This window comes from Schistocerca cancellata, chromosome 4, assembly GCF_023864275.1.
Source record: "Schistocerca cancellata isolate TAMUIC-IGC-003103 chromosome 4, iqSchCanc2.1, whole genome shotgun sequence".
NCBI lineage: Eukaryota > Metazoa > Arthropoda > Insecta > Orthoptera > Acrididae > Schistocerca > Schistocerca cancellata.
In genome coordinates this window covers 66,903,814-66,927,999 of record NC_064629.1, presented here as the reverse complement: position 1 = coordinate 66,927,999, position 24,186 = coordinate 66,903,814, and the positions used below count along the sequence as shown (strand labels likewise).

Here is a 24,186-nt window from a genome sequence, read left to right as displayed (position 1 = left end):
TAGGAGGTTTCATTTTAATCTCCATGTGCTGCATATAAACAGACTAGGTAAGAAAAAGGTTTCCTTTAGGTTTGAGCAGATAATAGAAAATACGACAAAGCTCAGACAAGACAGAAAGGTCACAACACCTCATCTCTGTGAAAAGAATCAACAACACCAACCAACAAATCTGAACAACACACAGTACATGAAAAGTACTGCAAAATATACAGAAAAAGCTAACACATCTTAACAGTGTTTCTCCAGTCCTCCCACAAAAAATATTAATAATCTGAATATCTGAATAGAAGCCAGGAACTTCACCGAGGGCACAAAAATTTTGTGTAAAAAAGAGCAACAAGAAAACAATGGTGGATTTTCTAATATGAAGTATCTTCACTGTAACTTCATCCCAGAGGATCAGACTATGAATTATGAACATTTCGAACATTCTACACTACCTAGAAAGCTTCCTTCAAACTTGCGAGACATAAACAATATAAATATTTTCAAAAAAAAATCTCTCAAAACATTTATGATAGGAAACTGTTTTGTAGCTCACTTAAACCACACAATACATTCTTAAAATGAGAGAGAAAGAAACTCTCAGTCCATATAGAAATATGTACACATGTAACATAGACAGTGTAAGCAACATTGTAATTAAAGTGGTATGGACCTAGAATATTGATGCATGCAATCATAATTTCCTAAATGCTACTTACTAGGTATATGTATTGTATTGTTTTGTATTGAACTAGGGACCTAGAAACAAAGGTGAGCCTTCATCCCCGCTGCAGCCCTCAGTGGTTCACAACCCCACAACAGGCTACAGCAGTCCTCTCATCCCACTGCCGCCCCACACCGAACCCAGGGCTATTGTGCGGTTCGGCCCCAGTGGAGCCCCCCCCCCCCCCCCCCCCCCCTTCTCCTCGGGAACTTCTCACACCCACACCAGATGAGTGTAACCCCAAATGTTTGCGTGGTAGACCAATTATGGTATACGCATACATGGAGACGGTGTTTGCTCACCAGTCGCCGACATAGTGGAACTGAGGCGGAATAAAGGGAATCAGCCCGCATTCACCCAGGCAGATGGAAACCCACCTTAACAACCATCCACAGACTGATCAGCACACCGGACCTCAGCACTAATTCACCGGGCGAATTCATGCCGGGGACTGGCACGTCTTCCCACCCGGAAAGCAGTGCATTAGACTGCATGGCTAACTGGGCAAGCTAGGTATATGTATACTTTTTAGAACTGATGATACTAATTTGAATGGATCCATACTATGTATGTTGTCTACAGATCCAACTTCAATAAACAAAGATTAATTAAAAATCTAGTCAATGTTTTTACCATTGTGTAATTTGATGTGGGCTATAAGACAAATATATTGATTTTGATGTGTTGTACTGTACATGCATGTGAACAAGAGTTCACAGATGAAATTGCCAGTAACAAAAACAAAATAAAGAGACATTTTCATCCACCCAATGACATCCAGTGTGATGGAATGATATAATTCATACTTGCAAGAGCTTTCACTGAATGAAATTTACACAGTTTCAAAGCTCTTACAATTGCAATAGAGACCATTTAATCAAGAACAGAGGGCATTACTACACCTGATATGCAATACTGACCTAAAAGCAATGGGTACCAAAGGAGCACTATATATTACTTTTCATCTTAGAATTAAAATGACCCAAAGAAAATGTGCACTAATTTGATTTACCAATTTATCGTAATATACTCAGAAAATGTAAAATAACATGAACTGATGACTGTTGTGACTGTGAACATAACTCAAATGTTCAACTCAGGAAGATAGTCTAGTGTAGTATATCAGAGAAATTGGGATGAAAATTGAGGTATAACTACACCTATAGCTATATTGGTTTTATAGGCAAGTAAATCGATATGCAGGAATTGTCTGTAAAGACTAACTGTTAGCATAAGTTTTTATTTTTAATCAGTACATTTTTTACAGGTACTTTGCCTCTTTCTGGACATGTTGCACTTGTGACTGGTGCTTCCTCTGGAATTGGTGCAGCAATCGCTGAGAGCTTAGCTTTGGCAGGAGCCAAAGTGGCAATGGCTGCTCGAAGAGTGGAAAGGCTTAAACATCTTCAGCTAGAAATAGAAGAACAGGGTGCAATGGCTATTGCTGTGCAAATGGATGTCTGCAATGAGGATGAGGTATTCTTACAGAGATCTGCACACAGTTCATTGGACTGAAAAATTTCAGAAATTCATACATATAAGTCTCACATCGAGGGAGAAAAAACTTACCAAGTGCCATAGCATTCTTCACATTTCTACATTTACATCTACATGTACACTACTGGCCATTAAAATTGCTACACCAAGAAGGAATGCAGATGATAAATGGGTATTCATTGGGCAAATATGTTATACTATAACTGACATGTGATTACATTTTCACACAACTTGGGTGCATGGATCCTGAGAAATCAGTACCCAGAACAACCACCTCTGTCCATAATAACGGCCTTGATGTGCCTGGGCAATGAGTCAAACACAGCTTCGATGGCGTGTACAGGTACAGCTGCCCATGCAGCTTCAACACGATACCACAGTTCATCAAGAGTAGTGACTGGCATATTGTGATGAGCCAGTTGCTCGGCCACCATTGACCAGACATTTTCAATTGGTGAGAGATCTGTAGAATGTGCTGGCCAGGGCAGCAGTCGAACATTTTCTGTATCCAGAAAGGCCCGTACAGGACCTGCAACATGCAGTCGTGCATTATCCTTGTAACATCCACTGTTCAAAGTGCCGTCAATGTGAACAAGAGGTGACCGAGACGTGTAACCAATGGCACCCCATACCATCACGCCAGGTGATACGCCAGTATGGCGATGACGAATACACGTTTCCAGTGTGCGTTCACCCCGATGACGCCAAACACGGATGTGACCATCATGATGCTGTAAACAGAACCTGGATTCATCCAAAAAAATGATGTTTTGCCATTCGTGCACCCAGGTTCATTGTTGAGCACACCATCGCAGGTGCTCCTGTCTGTGATGCAGCATCAAGGGTAACCGCAGCCATGGTCTCCGAGCTGATAGTCCATACTGCTGCAAACATTGTCGAACTGTTCGTGCAGATGGTTGTTGTCTTGCAAACGTCCCGATCTGTTGACTCAGGTATCGAGACGTGACTGCACGATCCGTTAAAGCCATGTGGATAAGATGCCTGTCATCTCGACTGCTAGTAATACGAGGCCGTTGGGATCCAGCACAGGGTTCTGTATTACCCTCCTGAATCCACTGATTCCATATTCTGCTAACAGCCATTGGATCTCAACCAACACGAGCAGCAATGTCACGTTACGATAAACCGCAATCGCGATAGGCTACAATCCGACTTTTATCAAAGTCGGGAACGTGATGGTACACATTTATCCTCCTTACACGAGGCATCACAACAACATTTCACCAGGCAATCCCAATCAACTGCTGTTTGTATATGAGAAATCCGTTGGAAACTTTCTTAATGTCAGCACATTGTAGGTGTGGCATGTCATCTTCATGGCGTAGCAATTTTAATGGCCAGTAGTGTATACTATGCAAATCTCACTTAAGTGCCTGGCAGAGGTTGCATTGAACCACCTTCACAATAATTCTCTATTATTCGACTCTAGAACAGAGCACAGAGAAAATTAACACCTATTTCTTTTTTTGCAAGCTCAAATTTCCCTTATCTTATTATGCTGATCATTTCTCCACAGGTCAGCGTTAACAAAATATTTTTGCATTCAGAGGAGAGAGTAGGTAATTGAAATTTTGTACAATCTTGCTGCAATAAGAAATGCCTTTGTTTTAATGATGTCCACATCAAATCCTTATCATGTCCATGAGATCAAAGCAGCAGTGGCAAATATAGCATTTGATTAATAGGACCAAGAGTCTGGTGTTCAGCAATGTACAACAACTCTGTCTCTTCTGACTGTGTAATACTGAATTTGAACTACTTTCAGGAGCACAGTACCTATGTTTAACTGTTTAAAGAAGTGATGTGGTAAATCCTGTGGTTGTATTCTATTTTTGTTGGTCCTGTTGTCTACAAAAGCAGCTTATGTATAAGACTTTGGACAAGTTAATTTATAAGTATACAATTGAAAGTAATTACTGCCCCAAATTCTCATTCCTACTTCATAAACACCGCACAGCAGAGCATACCAACCTATCATTTCACACAGAACATGCTCAACAGTACAATGATCCATTCAGTGAATGACAGCTCCTCAGTGCTGCTAGATCAACACATTGGCAGGCCTATATGGAATTCGTAGAATGCAGCTCCCACAAATTCTGGCCCACCACTAAACACTTGATATGCTTAGATTCTGCAGTTTTAGATGCCACCTGGTGCAGCTATTAATTTATCCTAGAATGAGTGAATCCAACCTGAATTGAGTATGAACCCCCTTGACAGTGAGCCATACACTTGTAAAATGTACTGCTTTCACCAACATGAGCAAGGAACTGAAGCTGGACATTACCCTATATTTCATACTCACAGACGATGAAATAACCATCAAATGGATTTTGCGTTTCATGAGAACAGGCAGCCATTATAATAAACTATATCTCTGTTTGTTGGTGTAGAGGTTGGGCATAGAGGGTCAGTCCCTCCCCACAGGTTTAACTCTCAGCAGCCAACTACTGGGCTCTCTTCCTGCAAATACATTCTGTAGATAACCTTCATTGATTTCTGATTTTGGTGAGGACAGTGTGAATGCCTCCCTCTAGAGCCTGAGAAAGAGTGCCACCAGTTATGCCCCTCCTTCTGCCCAGACACACCAGATCACAAAGATGTTATTAATAAATCTGTATCGTGTCCGGGGACACCCCTTCTAGGTATTGATGAATATCTCTTCGAACAGCCCATGAGTAAATTAGCTTATTAGGGGCCATATTGGCTCCCACAATGGTCCCCCTGATGTATTTATAGGTCTGTTCCTCAAAAGTACGGATTAAGTTGGCTAGGGGACAATAAATGAGGTTTTAGGGAAACTTTCGGGTGGACAATGGGAGAGAGAGTGTTATATGACTGAGAAGCCACATGTTGTCAAGGACAACATACTGAGTTTTCTTACTTAAGAAGTCTTCAAGCCACTCACATACCTCGGAACCTATTTGGTATGCTTGTACCTTCATTATCAGTCAGTATTGTTGCACTGTGTCAGATGATTTACAGAAATCTAGGAATATGGAATCTGCCTGTTGCCCATCATCCATGATTCACAGAATCTCATGTGAGAAAAGGGCAAGCTGAGTTTCACACAAGCAATTCTTTCTAAAATTGTGCCGATCTTTTCCCTCCCAAGGAAATTTATTATATTTGAACTCAGAATATTTTCAAGGACTCTTGCAAACTGACATTAAAGATATTAGTCTGCAATTTTGTGGGTCCATTTTTTTACCCTTCTTAGATATAGGATGTGCTTGCACTTTTTTCCAATCACTTGAGACTTTGCATTGGATGAGAGATTCGCAATAAATGCAAGCAAGGGGCCAATGCTGTAGAGTACTCTCTGTAAAACTGAACTGTGGTTCCATCATGACCTGGTAACTTATTTGCTGTCAACTCTTTCAGTTATCTCTCTACATCAGTGGTGCTTATTACTATATCCTCCACATGGGAGTTTGTGTGATGGTCAAGCAACAGTATGTTTGTATGATTCTCCTGGATGAAAGATTTTTTAAATGTGAAATCTGAAAATTCAGCTTTACTTTGGCTATCTTCTGCTGTCACACCAGACTGGTCAATGAGTGAGTGACTGGGCGGAAGCCTTAGACTCACTTAGCGATTTTATGTAGCACCAGAATTTTCTTCAGTTCTCAAGGTCTATTGCTAAGGTATGACAGTGATAGTTGTTCTTATTCTAATCTAAGAATACTGTAATTTATTGCTCGAACTGTACAAAAAGATGGAAGAAAAAGTACAATACAATTAGTAATACACAAGTGGCCAGTGGAACCTTGCTCTCCGGCCTGTGGATTCATTAGGTCCAACAGGGGGCGCAGCCAGGAGCTGCGCACACAACTGCTGTCGTATTAGCAGGCCTAGCAGCCTCTAGTGGTCAAATCATGCATAAACTTCTCATGAGACTATGAAGCAGTGTACACACAAAATTAGTAATTACAGCACTCCTCTTTCATTGTGAAGAAGTGAGCACTGTGCTCATGTCCATTTCTCCTATGGCTGACATAGGTTGCTGAGTCATGTGACGCACTGCCACCCATTTGTAGGGTCAGAAGGGGCATTAGTGTGGACAGGTGCAGTGCCCACCCCACAGTGAGAGGCGATATGGCAAAACAGGTGACATTCGTGTAGCATCCATTTTCATATCCATGTCCAACCCCAGGGAAGGAGATTGTGGCAAAGGTGGCGGAACAGGTGGTGCCAGTTGTGATGGTGACAGCAGAGCTGGAGGTGTTGTTTATGACAGCACAGCAGCCGGGGTCATGCCGTGGCCCCTGACTGCTGAAGGGGGCACCCACAGCAGAGGAGACAGTTGTGAAAATGTTGGCAGTGGCAACGTAGAAGGTGAGGGCCCCGGCTGCAATGTAGGAGACGGTCAGGCAGATGGAGGACACGGGGGTGGCGGAGGCGCACCCACACGAGATCATAGCTGGTTGACATGTTGCAATGCCCACCCCTTAGCTGTGAAAATGATGCACAGGTGTCAGCAATTACCAGTAGCACCCATTTCAGCCAGTGGCCAAATCCTTGAGCCTAAACAGCTGTGCCAGGCCAGAAGCGTTGTGGCGCTGGTGCAGGTGGGCAGCCTAGTGTTGGCTGAAGCAGGCTGATGACCGTGTGACACCTCTGCCAGACTCTTATTGCACAGGGGTGAACCTATAAGAACTGGGAAACTGGCCAAAAGTTACTTTTGCTGACAGATCTAAAACATACTTTTCCTCTGAGTCTTAAATGTTTGTACTAGTCATTCTGCTTCCGTTTTTGATCTTTCGATTAAAGGTGAAAAGGAGGAGCTGTAACATGATAAACACCATGTCTTTTACAAAAATCTTCAAATTCCTGAGATATGAACTGGGGGCCATTGTCTGTAACTAACGTATATGGAAGACCTTCCGTTGCAAAAATTTTTGACAAACTGGAAATTGTTGCTGCCACAAAAGTAGACAGACAATGCATCACATACGGAAACTTGGAATAAGCATAAGTTACAATTAGACAGTAGAAATTCAAAAAAGTCCTGAAAAATCTACATGAATTCAGTCCCAAGGCTGCTGTGGATCCAATCACAGTGACAAAGCAGCACAGGGAGTCACACAATTGGTGGCGCTCTGCAGGCAGGCTGCATCAACTTGTGCTATTTCCTCCATCAGTGGATGGCCAAAAAACATTTCTGCATGCTAATGCTTTTGTACGTGACACACCCCAGTGGTTCACATTTAATAAATAAACACACAACCTCACACCAAAGGGCAAACAGGAGTACAACCTGAGGAGTGGTGTCCTCTGTAGCAGCACTCTATCCCAGACAGAAAGACAAAGTTGCAATGCAAAATAATTTCTCAGAGGATCAGAAGCACTGCCTGATGGCCTGTCCAGTCAGCCGTATTGAACAAAAGAAACAGCTTTGCTTAAAATAGGATCCACAGCTACTGTGCTAGTAATAGGACAACCATCACCATCTAAACGAAAACAAAGTAATTCCTCCTTGTCAAACTCTGGATTTGAACCAGTCAGCAAACACAATAAGGTGTCAGCATTTGCATGTTGCACTGTAGGTTGAAAATGTATCTCATAATTGTATCCCAACAGGAAAAGAGCCCACTGCTACAAGCACTGCGTGGCTCTGTCCAGCAAGGACACTGAAGGGTTAAAGAGAGACACCAGTGGTTTGTGGTCTGTGATTAGGTGAAACTTAGGCCCATATAGAAAAACATGAATTTTTTTTAGAGCATACACGATTGCCAAAGCCTCTTTCTCTATCTGAGAATAATGCTGTTGTACTGAATTTATGAATTTAGAGGCCTATGCAACAGGGTGTTCAGAACTGTCTGCAAACTTATGAGTAAGGATGGTGCCAAGACCAAACTGAGATGCACATCTGTTGCCATGTTGTCCCAGCTGAAAAGTGACCAAACAAGGGGCTGACTGCAGCTTATGTTTCAACAATAACTTAAATGGCCCAGTCACAAGTTGGGGACCAGTGGAAAGGAACATCTTTATGTAATAGTGCATGGAGCGGTTGTGTCACAGTAGCAGCATCTGGTATGCATTTGTGGTAGTACACAATCTTGCCTAATAAGGCCTGTAATTCCTTGATGGATATGAGGTGTGGCAATGCTGCAATAGCATCAGCATGCTGGCACAATGGTTTAATGCCAGCATGCGATACTCCAAAATCCAAATAAATAATGAATGGTTGAAAAAACTGTGTCATGTCCAAACTGCAATTTAACATTGCACACTGTAAAACAGAAAATAGAGCATGGTGATTCTGCAAATTTTCCTTTGTAGAGGCACCAGACACTACTATGTCATCTAAATAGTTGGTGCAACATGAAACTGATGCAATAAGTTGCTCTAAAAAGCACTGAAAAATAGCTGGTGCACTTGCCACAACAAAAGGCAAAAGCTGGTACTGATGAGCATAAAATGGGATATTGATAACTAAAAGGGGTTTAGATTCATTGTAGAGTGGCAGCTGTAAATAAGCATGCCTCTACCAAGTAAATCTTTGAAAGATAATGACCCTCCCTGATAATTTTGTGAACAGCTCGTCAGGCCATGGCACAGGATAGGTATCAGTGCCTGACTGCATTAATAGATTTTTAAAAAATCACCACAGAGGCATAATTTACTCAGTAGCTTTTTCACTACCACCAGTGGTGCTGACCATTCACTGGAAGAAAGAGGTTGAATAACATTAAGGGACTGAAGATGATCTAATTCTGCTTTTACTTGATTCCACAAAGTTAGCAGTAAAGTACCAGGAAAAAACTGGGGTGGGCAGACTGTTTCATTGTAATATGAGCCTGAAATTCTGTTGCACAGCCCAGTCCTGGAGAAAATACAGAGGAAAATTGGACACAGAGAGCATCTAACTGTTGATATGGAACTTAATCAGAAAGCAAATGCCCTTCATCATTGATGAATATTTCAAACAGTTTAAAAGTGTTCAAATCAAACAGATTTTCAGTTAAGCATTATCCACAACTAGGAACGTTAATGAATGAATCATAGCCTTGTAAGTCACAGGTGCAGAAAACTGATCAAGAATGGGAATCTGTTGTTTGTGATAACTCACCATCCTCCATGACACTGGAGTCAGAAGGGGAGAACCCAAGTCTACATAAGTTTGAGAATTCACCAATGTTGCTGCTGCACCAGTATCCACCTGCATTCTCAAAGACTTGTTAAACACACACGCTTCAGTGTATAATTTGCTTTGAGACATTATCACTGCCAACACACTGTTCACATCTAAGTTCACTTCATCCTCACTCAGGTTTGGAAAGGAGTTACATACAGAAGCAATATTTCCTTTCTTATGACACCTATTACACTCTGCCCAGTGCTTTGTACATGGGATCCATTCATATTGAATGAAGCAGTATGGGCACGAAGGCAGCAGAGCGTAAGGCTGTCACTGTTGTGACGTGGGCTGTTGTTGTCGTAAACACCGATTACCTAAACGATGCTGAGACATCTGCTGGACTGCTGCTATAGCATCTATGTTCCCTTGTGAGCTGACTGAAGGTTGGGACGGTTGATAGGAACTGATTTCTGAAACTTTGGACAAGGTTTCTATCTGACTACCAGTAGCCCATGAGCTTCAAATGACTGAGCTATGTTAAATACTTGCCTAAGTGTAGGACTTAAGCACTGTAGGTCTCACTCTCCAACTTCCCTATCAGGAGCAAGAGGTATAATTGCATCATCTGGTTTCTCTGATCATATAATTGAAACCATCTGATTGGCATAGGCTCTTTTTGCTGCTATTGGCAGCAGTAAAACTCCACACAAGCAGCAGTAATGTAAGTTCACAGTGATAGGTAGAAAGTAACTCACACATCTGATCAAAAGAAAGACTTGAAGGTTCTTGTATGGGGGTGAGCTGGCACAGCAACTGATACCTGCAAGGTGAAATCCATGACAAAAAAGGGCCTCACCCAAGATTACGTCTGTTACCTAAAGTGCCTAGAAATGTTGCTGCAGGCATTTTTGGTAAGAGTCTCAGTCTTCTTCTGCATCATCATATGCAGGAAACAGCTGCAGATGAGTTGTTGGCAATACCACAAGTTAGGCCAATGTAGTCATTAAACTGAAAATAGCAATTGTCAGTGCCTGCTGTTGCTCAAGAAAAGATTTAAGCACTGCCTCCATGGAAACTAAACTCGAAGGAGTAATGACTGATGTGGAGCACATGGAGACAATCCGATCCTCTTTGCCAAAAAGTGTTCTAACCCAGGAACATTGTAATTTATTGCTTGAGCAGTACACACATGGAAGACAAGCTATAATACAATTAGCAGTACACAGGTGACCAGTGGAGCCTTGTGCTCTGGCTTATATATTCATTAGTTCCAGTGATGCCAGCAGGCTGCACATGCAACTACTGTCATATTAGCAGGCCGCATATCCTCCAGTGGCCAAATCAAGCACAAACTTCATTCAAGAACTATGAAGCAGTGCACACAAAAAATTGATAGTTAAAGCATTTTTAAGCTTCACACATCAATCTTCTTACAGATGCACGAATTTCTATTAATTTACCTGTTGTCATTTGCACATTCTCTTTTGAACCGAGAGTGCAACAGCCTTTGCTTCCTCAGCATTTTTCAATTCCATTGTTAAACCACAGTGGGTCATTTCCATTCTTAATCCATTTACTCGGCACATACTTCTCCCAAGTATGATTTATAATCCATTAAAATTTTGCCCATAATTCCTGTATGTTCATTGTACTGGAACTGATGTCAGTTCAGTTGTAGTGGGAAGCTAACAATTGTCTATCAGCTCTTTCTAGCAGAAATACTCTCCTGGCCTTCTTGATTGATTTATTAATTTTAGTAACCAAAGTCACTGTGATGACATCATAGCTTGCATACTACACAAAAATACTGTAGTATTTTAAAGAAGGTAATTGAAATGTCCAGAAGTATGCACAGCCAGACAGAAATAAGTAAAGCAGATTAGTAAGACTAAAACTATATGGGATATTTTCAAATGGGAGATAGGACAGTAATTCAGAGGACAAGATACCATAACAATTAGACTAAATTTCTGTGTTGTTACTGAGTTGCGAGTACTTTTAACAATCACTTTCTAAATGTAGCAGCAAATATAAGATACAATAGTTCAGCAGAAGAAGCAGAGGATATATTAAAAATGTCATTCTACAAAATTTTAAGCAACTTGAAGTAGCACCAACATACTGAAATTAATGGAATTAATTAAATTCTAAAAAACAGAAGCTCATCTGATGTTGATGGAATTTCAAACAGAATTCTGAAAAGCTGTTCCAACTTAATAAGTAACATTCTTAGTGATATATGCAATACACTGCTGGCACAGGGAATTTTTTCAGACAAGTTAAAAAAAAAGCAATTGTTAAACCTCTTCATAAGAAAGGTGACAAGCCAGAATTAAACAGTTTTCATAAAGTTTCCTTGCTGACATCTTTTTCCAAAGTATTTCGGACATTAATGTACTCAAGTGTTATCTCACACTTAAGTTGAAACAATTTACTTAGCATTTTCACAGTTTGGCTTCCAGTTGGGTTGCTCAACTGAGAAGGCTATTTACACATTTACTCATCAAACAGTACAAGACTTAAATGATAAAATATCATCTGTTGGTACTTTTGTGATCTTTCTGAGGCATTTGATTGTGTAGGTCATATTACTCTAGTAGGAAAACCTTAAGTTTTATGGAATCGATGGCTTTATGTATACCTGGTTTGAAACATACTTAACAAACAATGTGAAAAGTTATGCTGAATAATTCAAACAATGTTGGAAGGGTAGAAAATTTTTGTGGCTCAGGAGAAATCACAATGGGAGTCCCACAGGGCTCAATTTTGTGGAAACTTCTATTCCATATTTACATGAATGACCTCCTACTTAACATTCAGTTAGAAGAATTGGCACAAGTGGTTCTCAGAACATGAATTCTCCCCAAATTTTGAAAAAACACACTTTATTCAGATCTGTACAGCAAAGACAATCATACTAACAATTCTATTGATGCAGCACATAAGCAGTACCCAGTAAATATGATAGAATGCTCAAAATTGTTGGAAGTACATATTGATGAAAACTTGAACTGGAGGAAGAATATTACTGACCTTCTCGAACAATTAGTTCACCTAATTTTTCTCTTTGTATAACTGCTTGTCTTGGACAAACAAATCAACCTCCTGGCATATTTTTCATATCTCCACTCAATAGCCTCTTATGGAATAATTTTCTGGTGTAACTCATCACTCAGATTTGTCAAAAGCCACAGCACCATTTCAAAAGTAGTGTTGAACTTTATTTCATTTATCAAGTGAAATTTAATGGAAATTCCTTGATCCATCTTTTTCAAAAGTAAAAATTCACCGAGCACTCAAAAATATGTGTAACCTTTTTGACTGTCAACAATAAATCAAATATTCAAAACATCTGAAAATGAAAACATATATAAGGAACATATGTACCAACAAGATTTTTAAAAAATTGAAAGCTATATGCATAAAGACCTCAAAATAAAAAAAATTCCCATTATTTTTTTTTTGATCACGCATTGTATATTATCTCTATACCAAAGCTGACTTAGCATTTACTGATACACCATCTTGGGCTTCCTACTCACTCTCACACCTCTCCCTTCATCTTTGTGTACTCTTGTCCAAAAAAACAGTTGTTTCCTTCTTGTCATTTAACCTTGTTGACATCAGAATGTTGAATATAATGAACGATGTAAAAATAAATCAAAAATCAAAGTTTCCTGTGAATGAAAATAAAGCTCTAAAGGAACATTAATGTAGCATAAGTTTGCCACCCTTTCAAGTAAAAATGAGGATAATACACTACTGGCCATTAAAATTGCTACACCAAGAAGAAATGCAGATGATAAACGGGTATTCATTGGACAAATATATTATACTAGAACTGACATGTGATTACATTTTCACGAAGTTGGGGTGCATAGATCCTGAGAAATCAGTACCCAGAACAACCACCTCTGGCCGTAATAACGGCCTTGATATGCCTGGGCATTGAGTCAAACAGAGCTTGGATGGCATGTACAGGTACAGCTGCCCATGCAGCTTCAACACGATACCACTGTTCATCAAGAGTAGTGACTGGCATATTGTGATGAGCCAGTTGCTTGGCCACCATTGACCAGACATTTTAAATTGGTGAGAGATCTGTAGAATGTGCTTGCCAGGGCAGCAGTCGCACATTTTCTGTTTCCAGAAAGGCCTGTACAGGATCTGCAACATGCGGTCATGCACAATCCTGCTGAAATTTAGGGTTTTGCAGGGATTGAATGAAGCATAGAGCCATGGGTCATAACACATCTGAAATGTAATGTCCACTGTTCAAAGTACCATCAATGCGAACAAGAGGTGACCGAGATGTGTAACCAATGGCACCCCGTACCATCATGCCGGGTGATACACCAGTATGGCGATGACGAATACACGCTTCCAATGTGCGTTCACCGCGATGACGCCAAACACGGATGCGACCATCATGATGCTGTAAACAGAACCTGGATTCATCCAAAAAAATGACGTTTTGCCATTCATGCATCCAAGTTCATCATTGAGTACACCATCGCAGGCGCTCCTGTCTGTGATGCAGCGTCAAGGGTAACTGCAGCCATGGTCTCCGAGCTGATAGTTCATGCTGATGCAAACGTCGTCGAACTGTTCGTGCAGATGGTTGTTGTCTTGCAAACGTCCCCATCTGTTGACTCAGGTATCAAAATGTGGCTGCACAATCTATTACAGCCATGTGCATAAGATGCCTGTCATCTCGACGGTTAGTGATACGAGGCCGTTGGGATCCAGCATGGCGTTCCATATTACCCTCCTGAACCTACCGACTCCATATTCTGCTAACAGTCATTAGATCTTGACCAACACAAGCAGCAATGTCACAATACGATAAACGGCAATCATGATAGGCTACAATCCAACCTTTATCAAAGTCGGAAACATGATGGTACGCATTTCTCCTCCTTACACGAGGCATCACAACAATGTTTCACCAGGCAACGCCGGTCAACTGCTCTTTGTGTATGAGAAATTGGTTGGAAACTTTCCTCATGTCAGGTTGTAGGTGTCACCACTGTCGCCAAGCTAATCATTTGCATATCACAGCATCTTCTTCCTGTCGGTTAAATTTCACAACGTCATCTTTGTGGTGTAGCAATTTTAATGGCCGGTAGTGTAACTAAATCAATTTAAGAGCTAGCTGATGATGTTAATTTATCTCTAAATGTGGAGTTTCCTCACTCCTAAAATATTTATCCTGTGGTTACTATACATTAAACTCTTAGAACTAAATGCACTATGTTGTGTGATAATGTCACCTTGACACCAATAACCTCAAATTTTCCTTTTAGGTGTGTGCAGGAGTGAAAAAAACAGAATCATTGTTAGGACCTATCAGCATATTGGTAAATAATGCTGGAGTTATGTATTACACATTAATGAAAAACCTAAAATTATCTGATTGGAAAAAAATGGTGGATGTGAATATAAATGGTGTTTTGACTTGTCTGTCTGCAGTCTTGGGTGGGATGGTAGACAGAAAGTGTGGACACATTATAAACATATCATCTGATGCTGGAAGGAAGGTGAGGCTTCTGAAAGTGCAACTATACAAAAGTTTGCTGTAAGACCCTCATAACATTTTCTCTTTGTTTCTTTTTCAGGCATATGCTGGACTTGCTGTATATTCAGGCACAAAGTTTTTTATTGAAGCTTTGTCAAGGTCGCTAAGGGAAGAAGTAGTGGGAACAGGTATCAAAGTAACTTGTATACAACCAGGTGATGTCAAAACAGAGCTCCATGGTCACTCAACAGATGTAGAAGTGAGTATCAAACCATGTTTGACTTTTACTCATAGGTAAAGATATTAATAATTTGTCTCAGTTTAGTATTTCAGTATACAATATTCTATACATTTTGAGAATGGCTGTCAAGATAAAGCAGCAAAAGATGTTCCAGTAAAAATTAGGTTGAAAATAGTTCTGCAATTTCAACAACAACTTTCTAGTCAGACCAAAAGCTACAAGGTGTACAACTTTGCTCCCACCGTTTGCCGATAGGTGGCGACTACGGTAAGTAGTGGTCAAAAGAGACAGATTGCAGATGTTAGGCAGTTAGCTTGGACCTCAGTCAACATAACCTCATTCAAACATTACTCGATTTGTGTCTGCATCATAAAGTTGTTCCTGATTGAAAATGTCAGTTAATGACCCGAATTCTCGTCATTTGCGGGAGGTGTTACTCTTTTGTTTCAGTATGAAGAAAACAGCTGCTGAGTCTCATCAAATGCTCTCAAGTACATATGTTAAGGACACTATTAGTGAAAGAATGTGTTGAGTGGTTTCAACGCTTCACAAATGGTGATTTTAATGTCATAGACCAGCATAGTGGTGGAAGAGAGAATGTTTTTGAAGATGCATAATTGGAGACATTGCTGACTGAAGACTCATGTCAAACTCAAGAAGAATTGGTATGATTAGTGGGAGTGACTCAGCAAGTCATTCCAAAATGTCTCAAGGCTATGGGCATGATTCAGAAAGAAGGAACTTGGGTCCTGTGTGAGCTGAAATCAAGAGACGTTGAACAGCATTTGTGTGTTAGTGAACAGTTGCTTCAGAGACAAAAACGGAAGTGATTTCTGCATTGCATTGTGACCAGGGATGAAAAATGGGTTTATTACAATAACACTAAACGTAAAAAATCATGGGGATATCCCGGCCAGACTTCTACGTCGACGGCCAAACCGAATATTCACGGCTCCAAGATCAAGCTCCTCATTTGGTGGGACCAGCTTGGCGTTGTGTACTATGAGGTGTTAAAACCACATAAAACAATCACAGGTGCTCATTATCGAATGAAATTAATGCATTTGAGCAGAGCATTAAAAGACAAATGGCTGCAATGCAGCGAGAGGCCTGATAAAGTGATTTTGCAGCATGACAACGCTCAACCCCATGTTGCAAAAGAGGTAAAAACGTACTAGGGAACGTTAAAGCGGGAAGTCCTACCCCACCTGCCTTATACTCCAGACATTGATCTCTCTGACTATCACCTGTTTCGCTATGGTCGCAGGTTCGAATCCTGCCTTGGGCATGGATGTGTGTGATGTCCTTAGGTTAGTTAGGTTTAAGTAGTTCTAAGTTCTAGGGGACTGATAACCTCAGAAGTTAAGTCCCATAGTGTTCAGAGCCATTTGAACCATTTGAGCTATCACCTGTTTAGATCAATGGCAGATGGCACTTCCAATCTCATGAAGAAGTCACAAAATGAATTGATTCATGGATCGCTTCAAAAGATGAACAATCTTTTCGACACTGGATTCATACACTGCCCAAAAGATGGGAAAAAGTAGTAGCCAGTGATGGAAAATACTTTGAATGATACATGTGTAACCAATTTGTTTCATTAAAGCTTCAAATGGTGGGGAAAAATGGTGGAAGCAAAGTTGTACACCTTGTACAATTGATTGGTAGTAAGCAAATACCTCCAGAATGATTCTACCAGTTATTTTACATTTGTGTGTATGTTCAACAAGTCACTGTAAAGTGTGAAAAATTGATATTTTTTTAATAAGGTAAAATGGGTACATTTCCTTTCAATTCAAAGATAGAGCTTAGAAACCATATAATCTTCTATGCTTCCATGTGTGCTGTAGTCAGACCATATACTTACAAAATATGTTTGAGTGGTAACCAGGGTCTCTGAAAATAATCCTAGATGGCTCGCTGGAAACTGCTTCTTGAAATATATTTTTGTTTGTTTGATATTGTGCATCTTTCATCAAGTATCATCCATTCCAGGTTCTTCAGTTTTTCATCTTTCTAATGTCCCCTATTACACACACACACACTTGATACCCCATGTTATTGCAACCTTGTATGAACACGATATACTTCATAAATATTTTAGTAGATCTTAATTCCTTCCATGTACTGACAGCAGTTTTGCATTCATAAATTCTTTTAATTTGTTTTTAAATGTTGTTGGGCTGTCTGCCACACTTTTAATGCTATTTGACAAATGACCAAAGATTTTTGTGGCAGCATAATTCACCCCTTTCTTTGCCAAAGTCAGATTTAACTCAGAATAGTGAAGATCATCCTTTCTTGTAGTGTTGTAGCTATGCGCTTTGCTGTTAATTTTTAAATTGGATCCATTATTAATAACAAATTTCATAAGTGAATATATCTATTGTGAAGGTAGTATAATATCCTAAGTTCCTTAAATAAATCTCTGCAAGATGATCTTGGGTGGGCTCCAGCTATTATTCTAATTACATGCTTTTGTGTAATGAATACTTTTTCTCTTAATGATGAATTGCTCCAAAATATGATGCCATACGAAAGCAGTGAATGAAAATAGGCACAGTAGGCTAATTTAATGATATGTTTACACCAAAATTTGCAATAACCCTAATAGCATAAGCAGCTGAACCTAACCGTTTCAGCAGACCATCATTGTGTTTCTTCCAGTTCAATTTCTCATCAATGCACATAACCAGAAATTTTGAATATTCTGCCTTACCAACAAACTTTTGTTCATAGTCTATATTTATCAATGGTGGTTTGCCATTTGCTGTACAGAATTGTATATACTGTGTTTTCTCAAAATTTAGTGAGAGTCCATTTGCAAAGAACCACTTAATAATCTTCTGAAAGACATTATATACTGTTTCATCAGCTGATTATTCAGCAAAAAGAACTAGCTTTTCATCTTCATGAATATAAAGTGGGAAGTTATTAATATTACGAACAATAAGGGACCCAAGACTGAACCCTGTGGGACACCATTCTTGATACCTCTCCAGTTAGAGAAATCTGCTGATTCTTGAAGACTATCTGTACTGTTAATTTCAACCTTCAGCATTCTTCCAGTTAAATATGAATTAAACTATTTGTGCACTGTCCCACTCATACCACAATACCTAAGCTTATCTAGCAGAATTTCAAGATTCACATAATCAAAAGCCTTTGAGAGATCACAAAATATTCGAATGAGTGATGTTCAGTTATTCAATGCATTTGATATTTGATCAGTGAGAGCATATACAGCATTTTCTGTTGAAAAGTCTTTCTGAAAACCAAACTGATATTTTGTTAGTACTTCATTTTTACAAATATGTGATGCTGCTCTTGAATACATTACTTTTTCAAGAATGTTAGATAAAGCTGTCAGAAGTGAGACTGGGTGTTAGTTGTTAGCATCAGACCTATCCCCTTTTTTATGCAATGGTTTAACAATAGCATATTTCAGTCTATCTGGAAAAATGCCCTGTTTCAGTGATCTACTATGTATCTTGCTGAGTATCCCACTTACCTATTGGGAACAAGCTTTTAGTACTTTGTTGGAAATGCCATAAATTCCATGTGAGCTTTTACTTTTGAGTGAATTTATTATTTTTCTAATTTCAGTAGGAGAGGTGGGTTGAATTTCGATTTTATAAAATTGCATAGGTATTGACTCTTCCATATAATGCCTTGCATTTTCTAATGAATAGCTGGATCTTATTTTCTCTACAACACTTAAAAATGATTATTAAAAATGTTTTCTACTTCTGACTTCTTGTTAACAAACTTTTCATTGAGTTTGATAGAAATACATTCTTCCTGTACTCTCGGTTGACCTGTTTTTCTTTTAACAATATTCGAAATTGTTTTAATTTTACTATCAGATGTGCTACTCTCAGACATAATGCACATAGTTATGGACTTTTTAATAACTTTTCTTAATACAGTGTAGTAGTTTTTATAATTTTTCACTGGTTTGGATCATTACACCTCCTAGCTATAAGATACATTTCCCTTTTCTGTTTACAAGATATTTTTATCCCTTTAGTAAGCCATCGCTTTTTAGATCGTTTCTTACAATTATATTTCACTGTTGTCTTAGGTAAACTGTTTACAAATATACTGACAAAGGTGTCATGAAATAGGTTAAATTTCAAATTAGCATTAGGTTCCCTGTACACCTCATCCCAGTCTAACTGTTGCAATCTTTCCCTAAAATTTTCAATTGTTAAATTGTTAATTGAATGCACTATTGTGGAGGAATGTTTAGCATTACTGTATGGAGCTGTATCATACGTATACCGTAACTAGCTGTGCATCATTATCACATAGACTATTCTTAACAGGAAAAGTTTTTATTTGATTAAATTTATCTTGGTCTATTAAAACATTATCTATCAGTGTGCTGGTTTCCCATCAACACAAGTAGGAAAATTAATAACTGATGCCAAATTGAAAGAATCAAATAATACTTGAAGGTCAAACTTTCTATCTGACTCTTTCAGAAAATCCACATTGAAATCCCCACAAACAATAATTTGCTTCCCTCTGTCTGACAATAGCACAACAAAGTTTACAAGTGTTTCAAAAATAGTTGAAAATTTGCCAATGGCGTCCTATACATGGCTACAATTGCAAAAGTACCATTATTTAGTTTAAGCTCACATGCACATGTTGCTCTACTCAGAATTTTTTAGTTTCATTTAAGGATAACTGGACACTGATGTTAGCCTAAAAAAATGGTACTCCCATGAGTTTCAGTGCCCCCCCTTAAAGATTTTGCTATCATCCCAGCCATCCGCCTGCTTAGCTGGGTGGTAACATCCTTGCCTCCCATGCATTGGGCTCAGGTTCGATTCCCGGCCGGGTTGGAGATTTTCTCTGCTCGGGGTCTGGGTGTTGTGTTGTGTTGTGTTGTCCCCATCATCATTTCATCCTCATCATCGGCCACAAGTCGCCCAATGTGGCGCTGACTGAAATAAGACTTCCACTTGGTGGCCGAACCCATCTCGGACCTCCCAGCCAACAATGCCATATGATCATTTCATTTCATCATCCCAGCCAATTTACCCTTTCCTTTCCTATTGAGATGCAAGACATGTCTTGTGAAGTCCCACCTACCAACACCATCAACAGGAACCAAACCTATGCCTGACAAAGTAGCCTACCGAAGTAGCTGATCTAGCTCCATATTGACCTTCCTGACAGAGATGTTCAATTGGGGCTGATCATACTGCATGAAAGCAGGAAACAAGCCAACATTTGTATGGTTCATTGCAGATGCTACTTTTAGTCTAAAGTATGTAAATTATGTAAGTATATAGTCTAATTCAATAATCCTGATGTCAAGATCATTTTTTACAGTTGGCAAAATGCACAATTTTTAACTCTGAGTTGATATTTGTGTACTAAATGTTTTCACTTTCTTGCACGTAATCATACATATTTACATAATTTGCTGAAGTTTAAGGATAAAACTGATCATATGTTCTCGACTGAGCGTGACACAAGTTACAGATCAGTTAGTTCAAATACTTTTATTATTATGTGAACTAAATACAAATTATACATAAATTATGTTATGGAAGTTCTCAGTGTTCTAAAATAGTGTAGTCACAAGTGTACATGAAATGAAACAGTGAGATGCAGATTTATTCTAAAGCTCCTCAGGCTACCTTCAACTCTTGATGTACATTATATGTCTACATACAGGCTGTTTTACATGATGAATCTGTAATGGGGGTTTGACATAATGCTATGGTTAAAACCTTATCATTATCCCTGAAGTTGATCACAAATATGTGGAACTGTTACACTTTCATTTCTGTTTTCAGGCAAAAGAGATGTATGATGCCAGTGATAAGGTAAAGATTTTAACACCAAATGATGTTGCGCAGGCAGTAATTTATGCTCTTACACAACCTGATTATTGTGCTGTGAATGAGATTCTCCTGGAGCCCCGGGAAGCTCCCATATGAAATGTGATGTCAGTTTTTCCTTTGTATGGTAGATCCAAAATATTTTGAATTCAGTTGCTTGTCTGCATTACCAAAACTGTACTGCAGTCTAAGGGAGTTTGTTTGAGAAAGCTGACGCTGTATGTAGTATTACAATTAAGTTATTCAGTGTAAATTGACTCAATACATTGTTATATTGTTTTGTTCCTCACCTTTTGTAGTATACTAAATAAAAAACAAATAAAATTTAATATGTCTTTGTTTACCATCCACATCTGAAGTACAGACCTAACAATGCATATAATCTCTCCTGTATGCAAACAAAATGGATTGTAAATGTACATCATGAGATAAATAAATCACAATTCCTAATACTTGTCATTTTTCAAACAATTCTACCACCAAATTAAAACAGTGGAAAGTCCAGGATGGAGTAACAGCCACATGAAATGGACAGAGTGTTACTCATCACACAAAGAAGGCACTGAGTCACTGAGTAGTAACCAAAACCAACCACAGGAACACCTTGGGCTGCGGATCGGAGCCGCCAGGTGGAGAAGCCACCGGCGGTGGAGCATGCACCACCGGGTAAACACAAGGATGAGTCAGATGACAGACTGACAACAACTGACAATGACCGACACAACAAGGAAGAGATAAACAAGGGAGGCTTGTACAAACCACAACACCAAACACAAACAGTAAATCCACTCGGAACCAGAGCCAGGCAAACGTCAACAGCGAGCTACGAGGGAGCGGCTATTGGCCGCTGTCTGCATGTGGCATAGCGGTGGCGCCCTCACTGCGCGAGAGCCGCTGCGCAGAATAGCCGCCGCAGACGCGGAGCCCTCTATGGGCTGACCACGTCCATTTGTTCTGGCGCGTGTTCGACTTCCGCGGCGGGAGGTACTAGATAAATATTCAGCTTTTTTGGCTAAGTCCTTCATCATAAGTAGAAAACACACATGCATTCACACAAACACAACTCATACACACAGGGCCAATGTCATCTCCAGGTGGTAAGGCCTGAATGCAACTGTGTCTGATGGGAGCAGCAGTCCAGCTTTGGTGCATAGTGAGGGTGTAGAAGAGGCAGCTCTAGCATCTTTCCCCATCTCTACCCTGCTATCCCTCCCTCTCCCTGCTTCTTCTGGAGCCCCAATACCAACCCAAACTGGATTGTTGGTTACTTCAAATGCAGTCTCAATTGGTCCTTAGCACTCGGAGACAACTGTGGCCTTGTGTGTTAGTTGTGGTTGTCTGAATGTGTGAGTGTTTTCTACAGTCACTAATTTCTTTATAAAGGGTGTTCAAAAAAAAGTTTCTAATACTTTGAGAGGCAGTAGTACTCACCAAAACAAGAAAAATAAGCCCAATAAACATGGGTCCAGAAATGCATACTTTCTGAGATAAACATGTTTATAGAAGAGGCTGCGTGACACTTTGTTGCAGATATTAGCACAGCCGTTACATTGGCACTCTGTCAAATGTGCCAGCAGGGTATTATGATGTCTTACTCACAATACTCGATGTACTATTAAGTGGTCTGCAGTCAGTTGTGTGATTTGTGTCACGTTGCAGGCTACGTCAGTGTTCGTCATGTTTGTGTGCCTTATTGTACAGTACTGCCAACACTGGGTACATATCCATGTGTTTTATCTTCTTCCAAATGTGGATTCACTTACATGTTTACTGTTGTTGTGCTGTTTGTATGTACAAATGGTGTAATAAATTTACATTTTCTTTCTTCCTCCACTTGCTGGCACTCAACAAGTGAAGTGACGGATATGATATTCAGATATGGTTTAGCAAACCGACATAGCTTGCAAGCCTGTGCCTTCTACACTGAAAAATATCCACAGTGCAGAGAATCCTCTGGTAAGCTGTTCACCAGATTTTTGAAGAGTCTGAGACACACAGGTACCCTTGCACCTTGCGAGAGTGACAGTGGAAGGCCCCGCGCAGTCCGCACACTTGGCACAGGGGAGCGTGTGCCATGTTCACTGGAAGAAACCTCTGGGACCAATGTGCAATGATTAGCAGCAGCAGAAGGCATGTCTAACATTTTTATCTGGGGAAGTAGTCCCTGAACAATTGCTGTACTCATATCATCTACAGTGCGTTCAGGCCCTAACACCACAGGATCGTCATGGCAGATGGCAATTCTGTCAGTGAATGTTGCAGAAGTATGCCACAAATCCACTGTTCCCATCCAAGATTTTATTTATCAATGAGGCAGGATCACAAGTGGTGGTGTTGTGAATTTCGATAACCAGCATGTATGGACAGAAGTAAATCCCCAAGCAATTCGAGAAAGAGGGCATCAACACCGATTCTCAATCAATGTCTGGGCAGGCAGACTTGGCAGTAGATTAATAGGGCCACATGTGCTACCATAAAGGTTAACTGGGGCACATTATCTAGAGTTTCTCATTAATGTCATTGCCTACCTTGCTGGAGGCTGTGCCATTGCAGCAACAAATTCAAATGTGGTTGGTGCACCAGCACACTTTTGTCACAATGTGTGTGAACATCTGATGCAGACATTTCATGACTGCTGGATTGGTTGGGGGGCAGGGGGCATGCCTTGGCCTGCTTGTTCCCCAGATCTCAATCCCCTAGATTTTTGGTTATGGGGACACTTGAAGGAATTGGTCTACACCACACCAATCAATGATGTGCAGACACTACAGGGCCGCGTCTTTAATGCAAGCCAACAGCTACTACAACCACAAGGTATATTTCAAAGGGTGTGCCATTCCTTAAGCCGCAGGGCTGAGGGGTGCATTGTAATGAATGGACACCATGTTGAACACCACCTGTAAACACGTATTTATAGCAGAAAGTATGCATCCCTGGATGCATGTTTACTGGTCTTACTTATCTTGATTTGATGAGTAATGCCACCTCTCAATGTATTTGACACTTTTTTTGAACATACTGCATATATGGCACAGTAGTAAAACATTGGATCAGTCCAGTGAAGCTGTATAGGATGATCCCTGGTATCCCAAAATCTGCTCTGTCAGTGGCAAGACAGTTCCATTATAACATCATCTGTTTTCAATTGAGGTATTGGTTGTCCCCTCTTGCCTTGGTTTTGCGGCATCTTTGCTTCAGTTAACGTCTGCTGCAAACTCAGTAGCTTATTTTTCTATCTTCAGGCCCATACCT

At 40.0% G+C, this 24,186-nt stretch overlaps 1 protein-coding gene across 3 annotated transcripts in view; it reads left to right on the top strand.

Moving 5' to 3' along the window:
* LOC126183902 (uncharacterized) overlaps positions 1–21,263 on the top strand; it is a 463,083-nt gene extending 441,820 nt beyond the window's left edge. For all 3 annotated transcript variants that reach the window (XM_049926242.1, XM_049926240.1, XM_049926241.1), the window contains 4 exons: positions 1,977–2,185; positions 14,621–14,854; positions 14,933–15,091; positions 20,890–21,263. In XM_049926242.1, coding sequence (XP_049782199.1) covers positions 1,977–2,185; positions 14,621–14,854; positions 14,933–15,091; positions 20,890–21,033 — 746 coding nt within the window. In that variant the 3' untranslated portion in view covers positions 21,034–21,263. The remainder of the gene's footprint in view (positions 1–1,976; positions 2,186–14,620; positions 14,855–14,932; positions 15,092–20,889) is intronic.
* Positions 21,264–24,186: the final 2,923 nt, after the last annotated feature.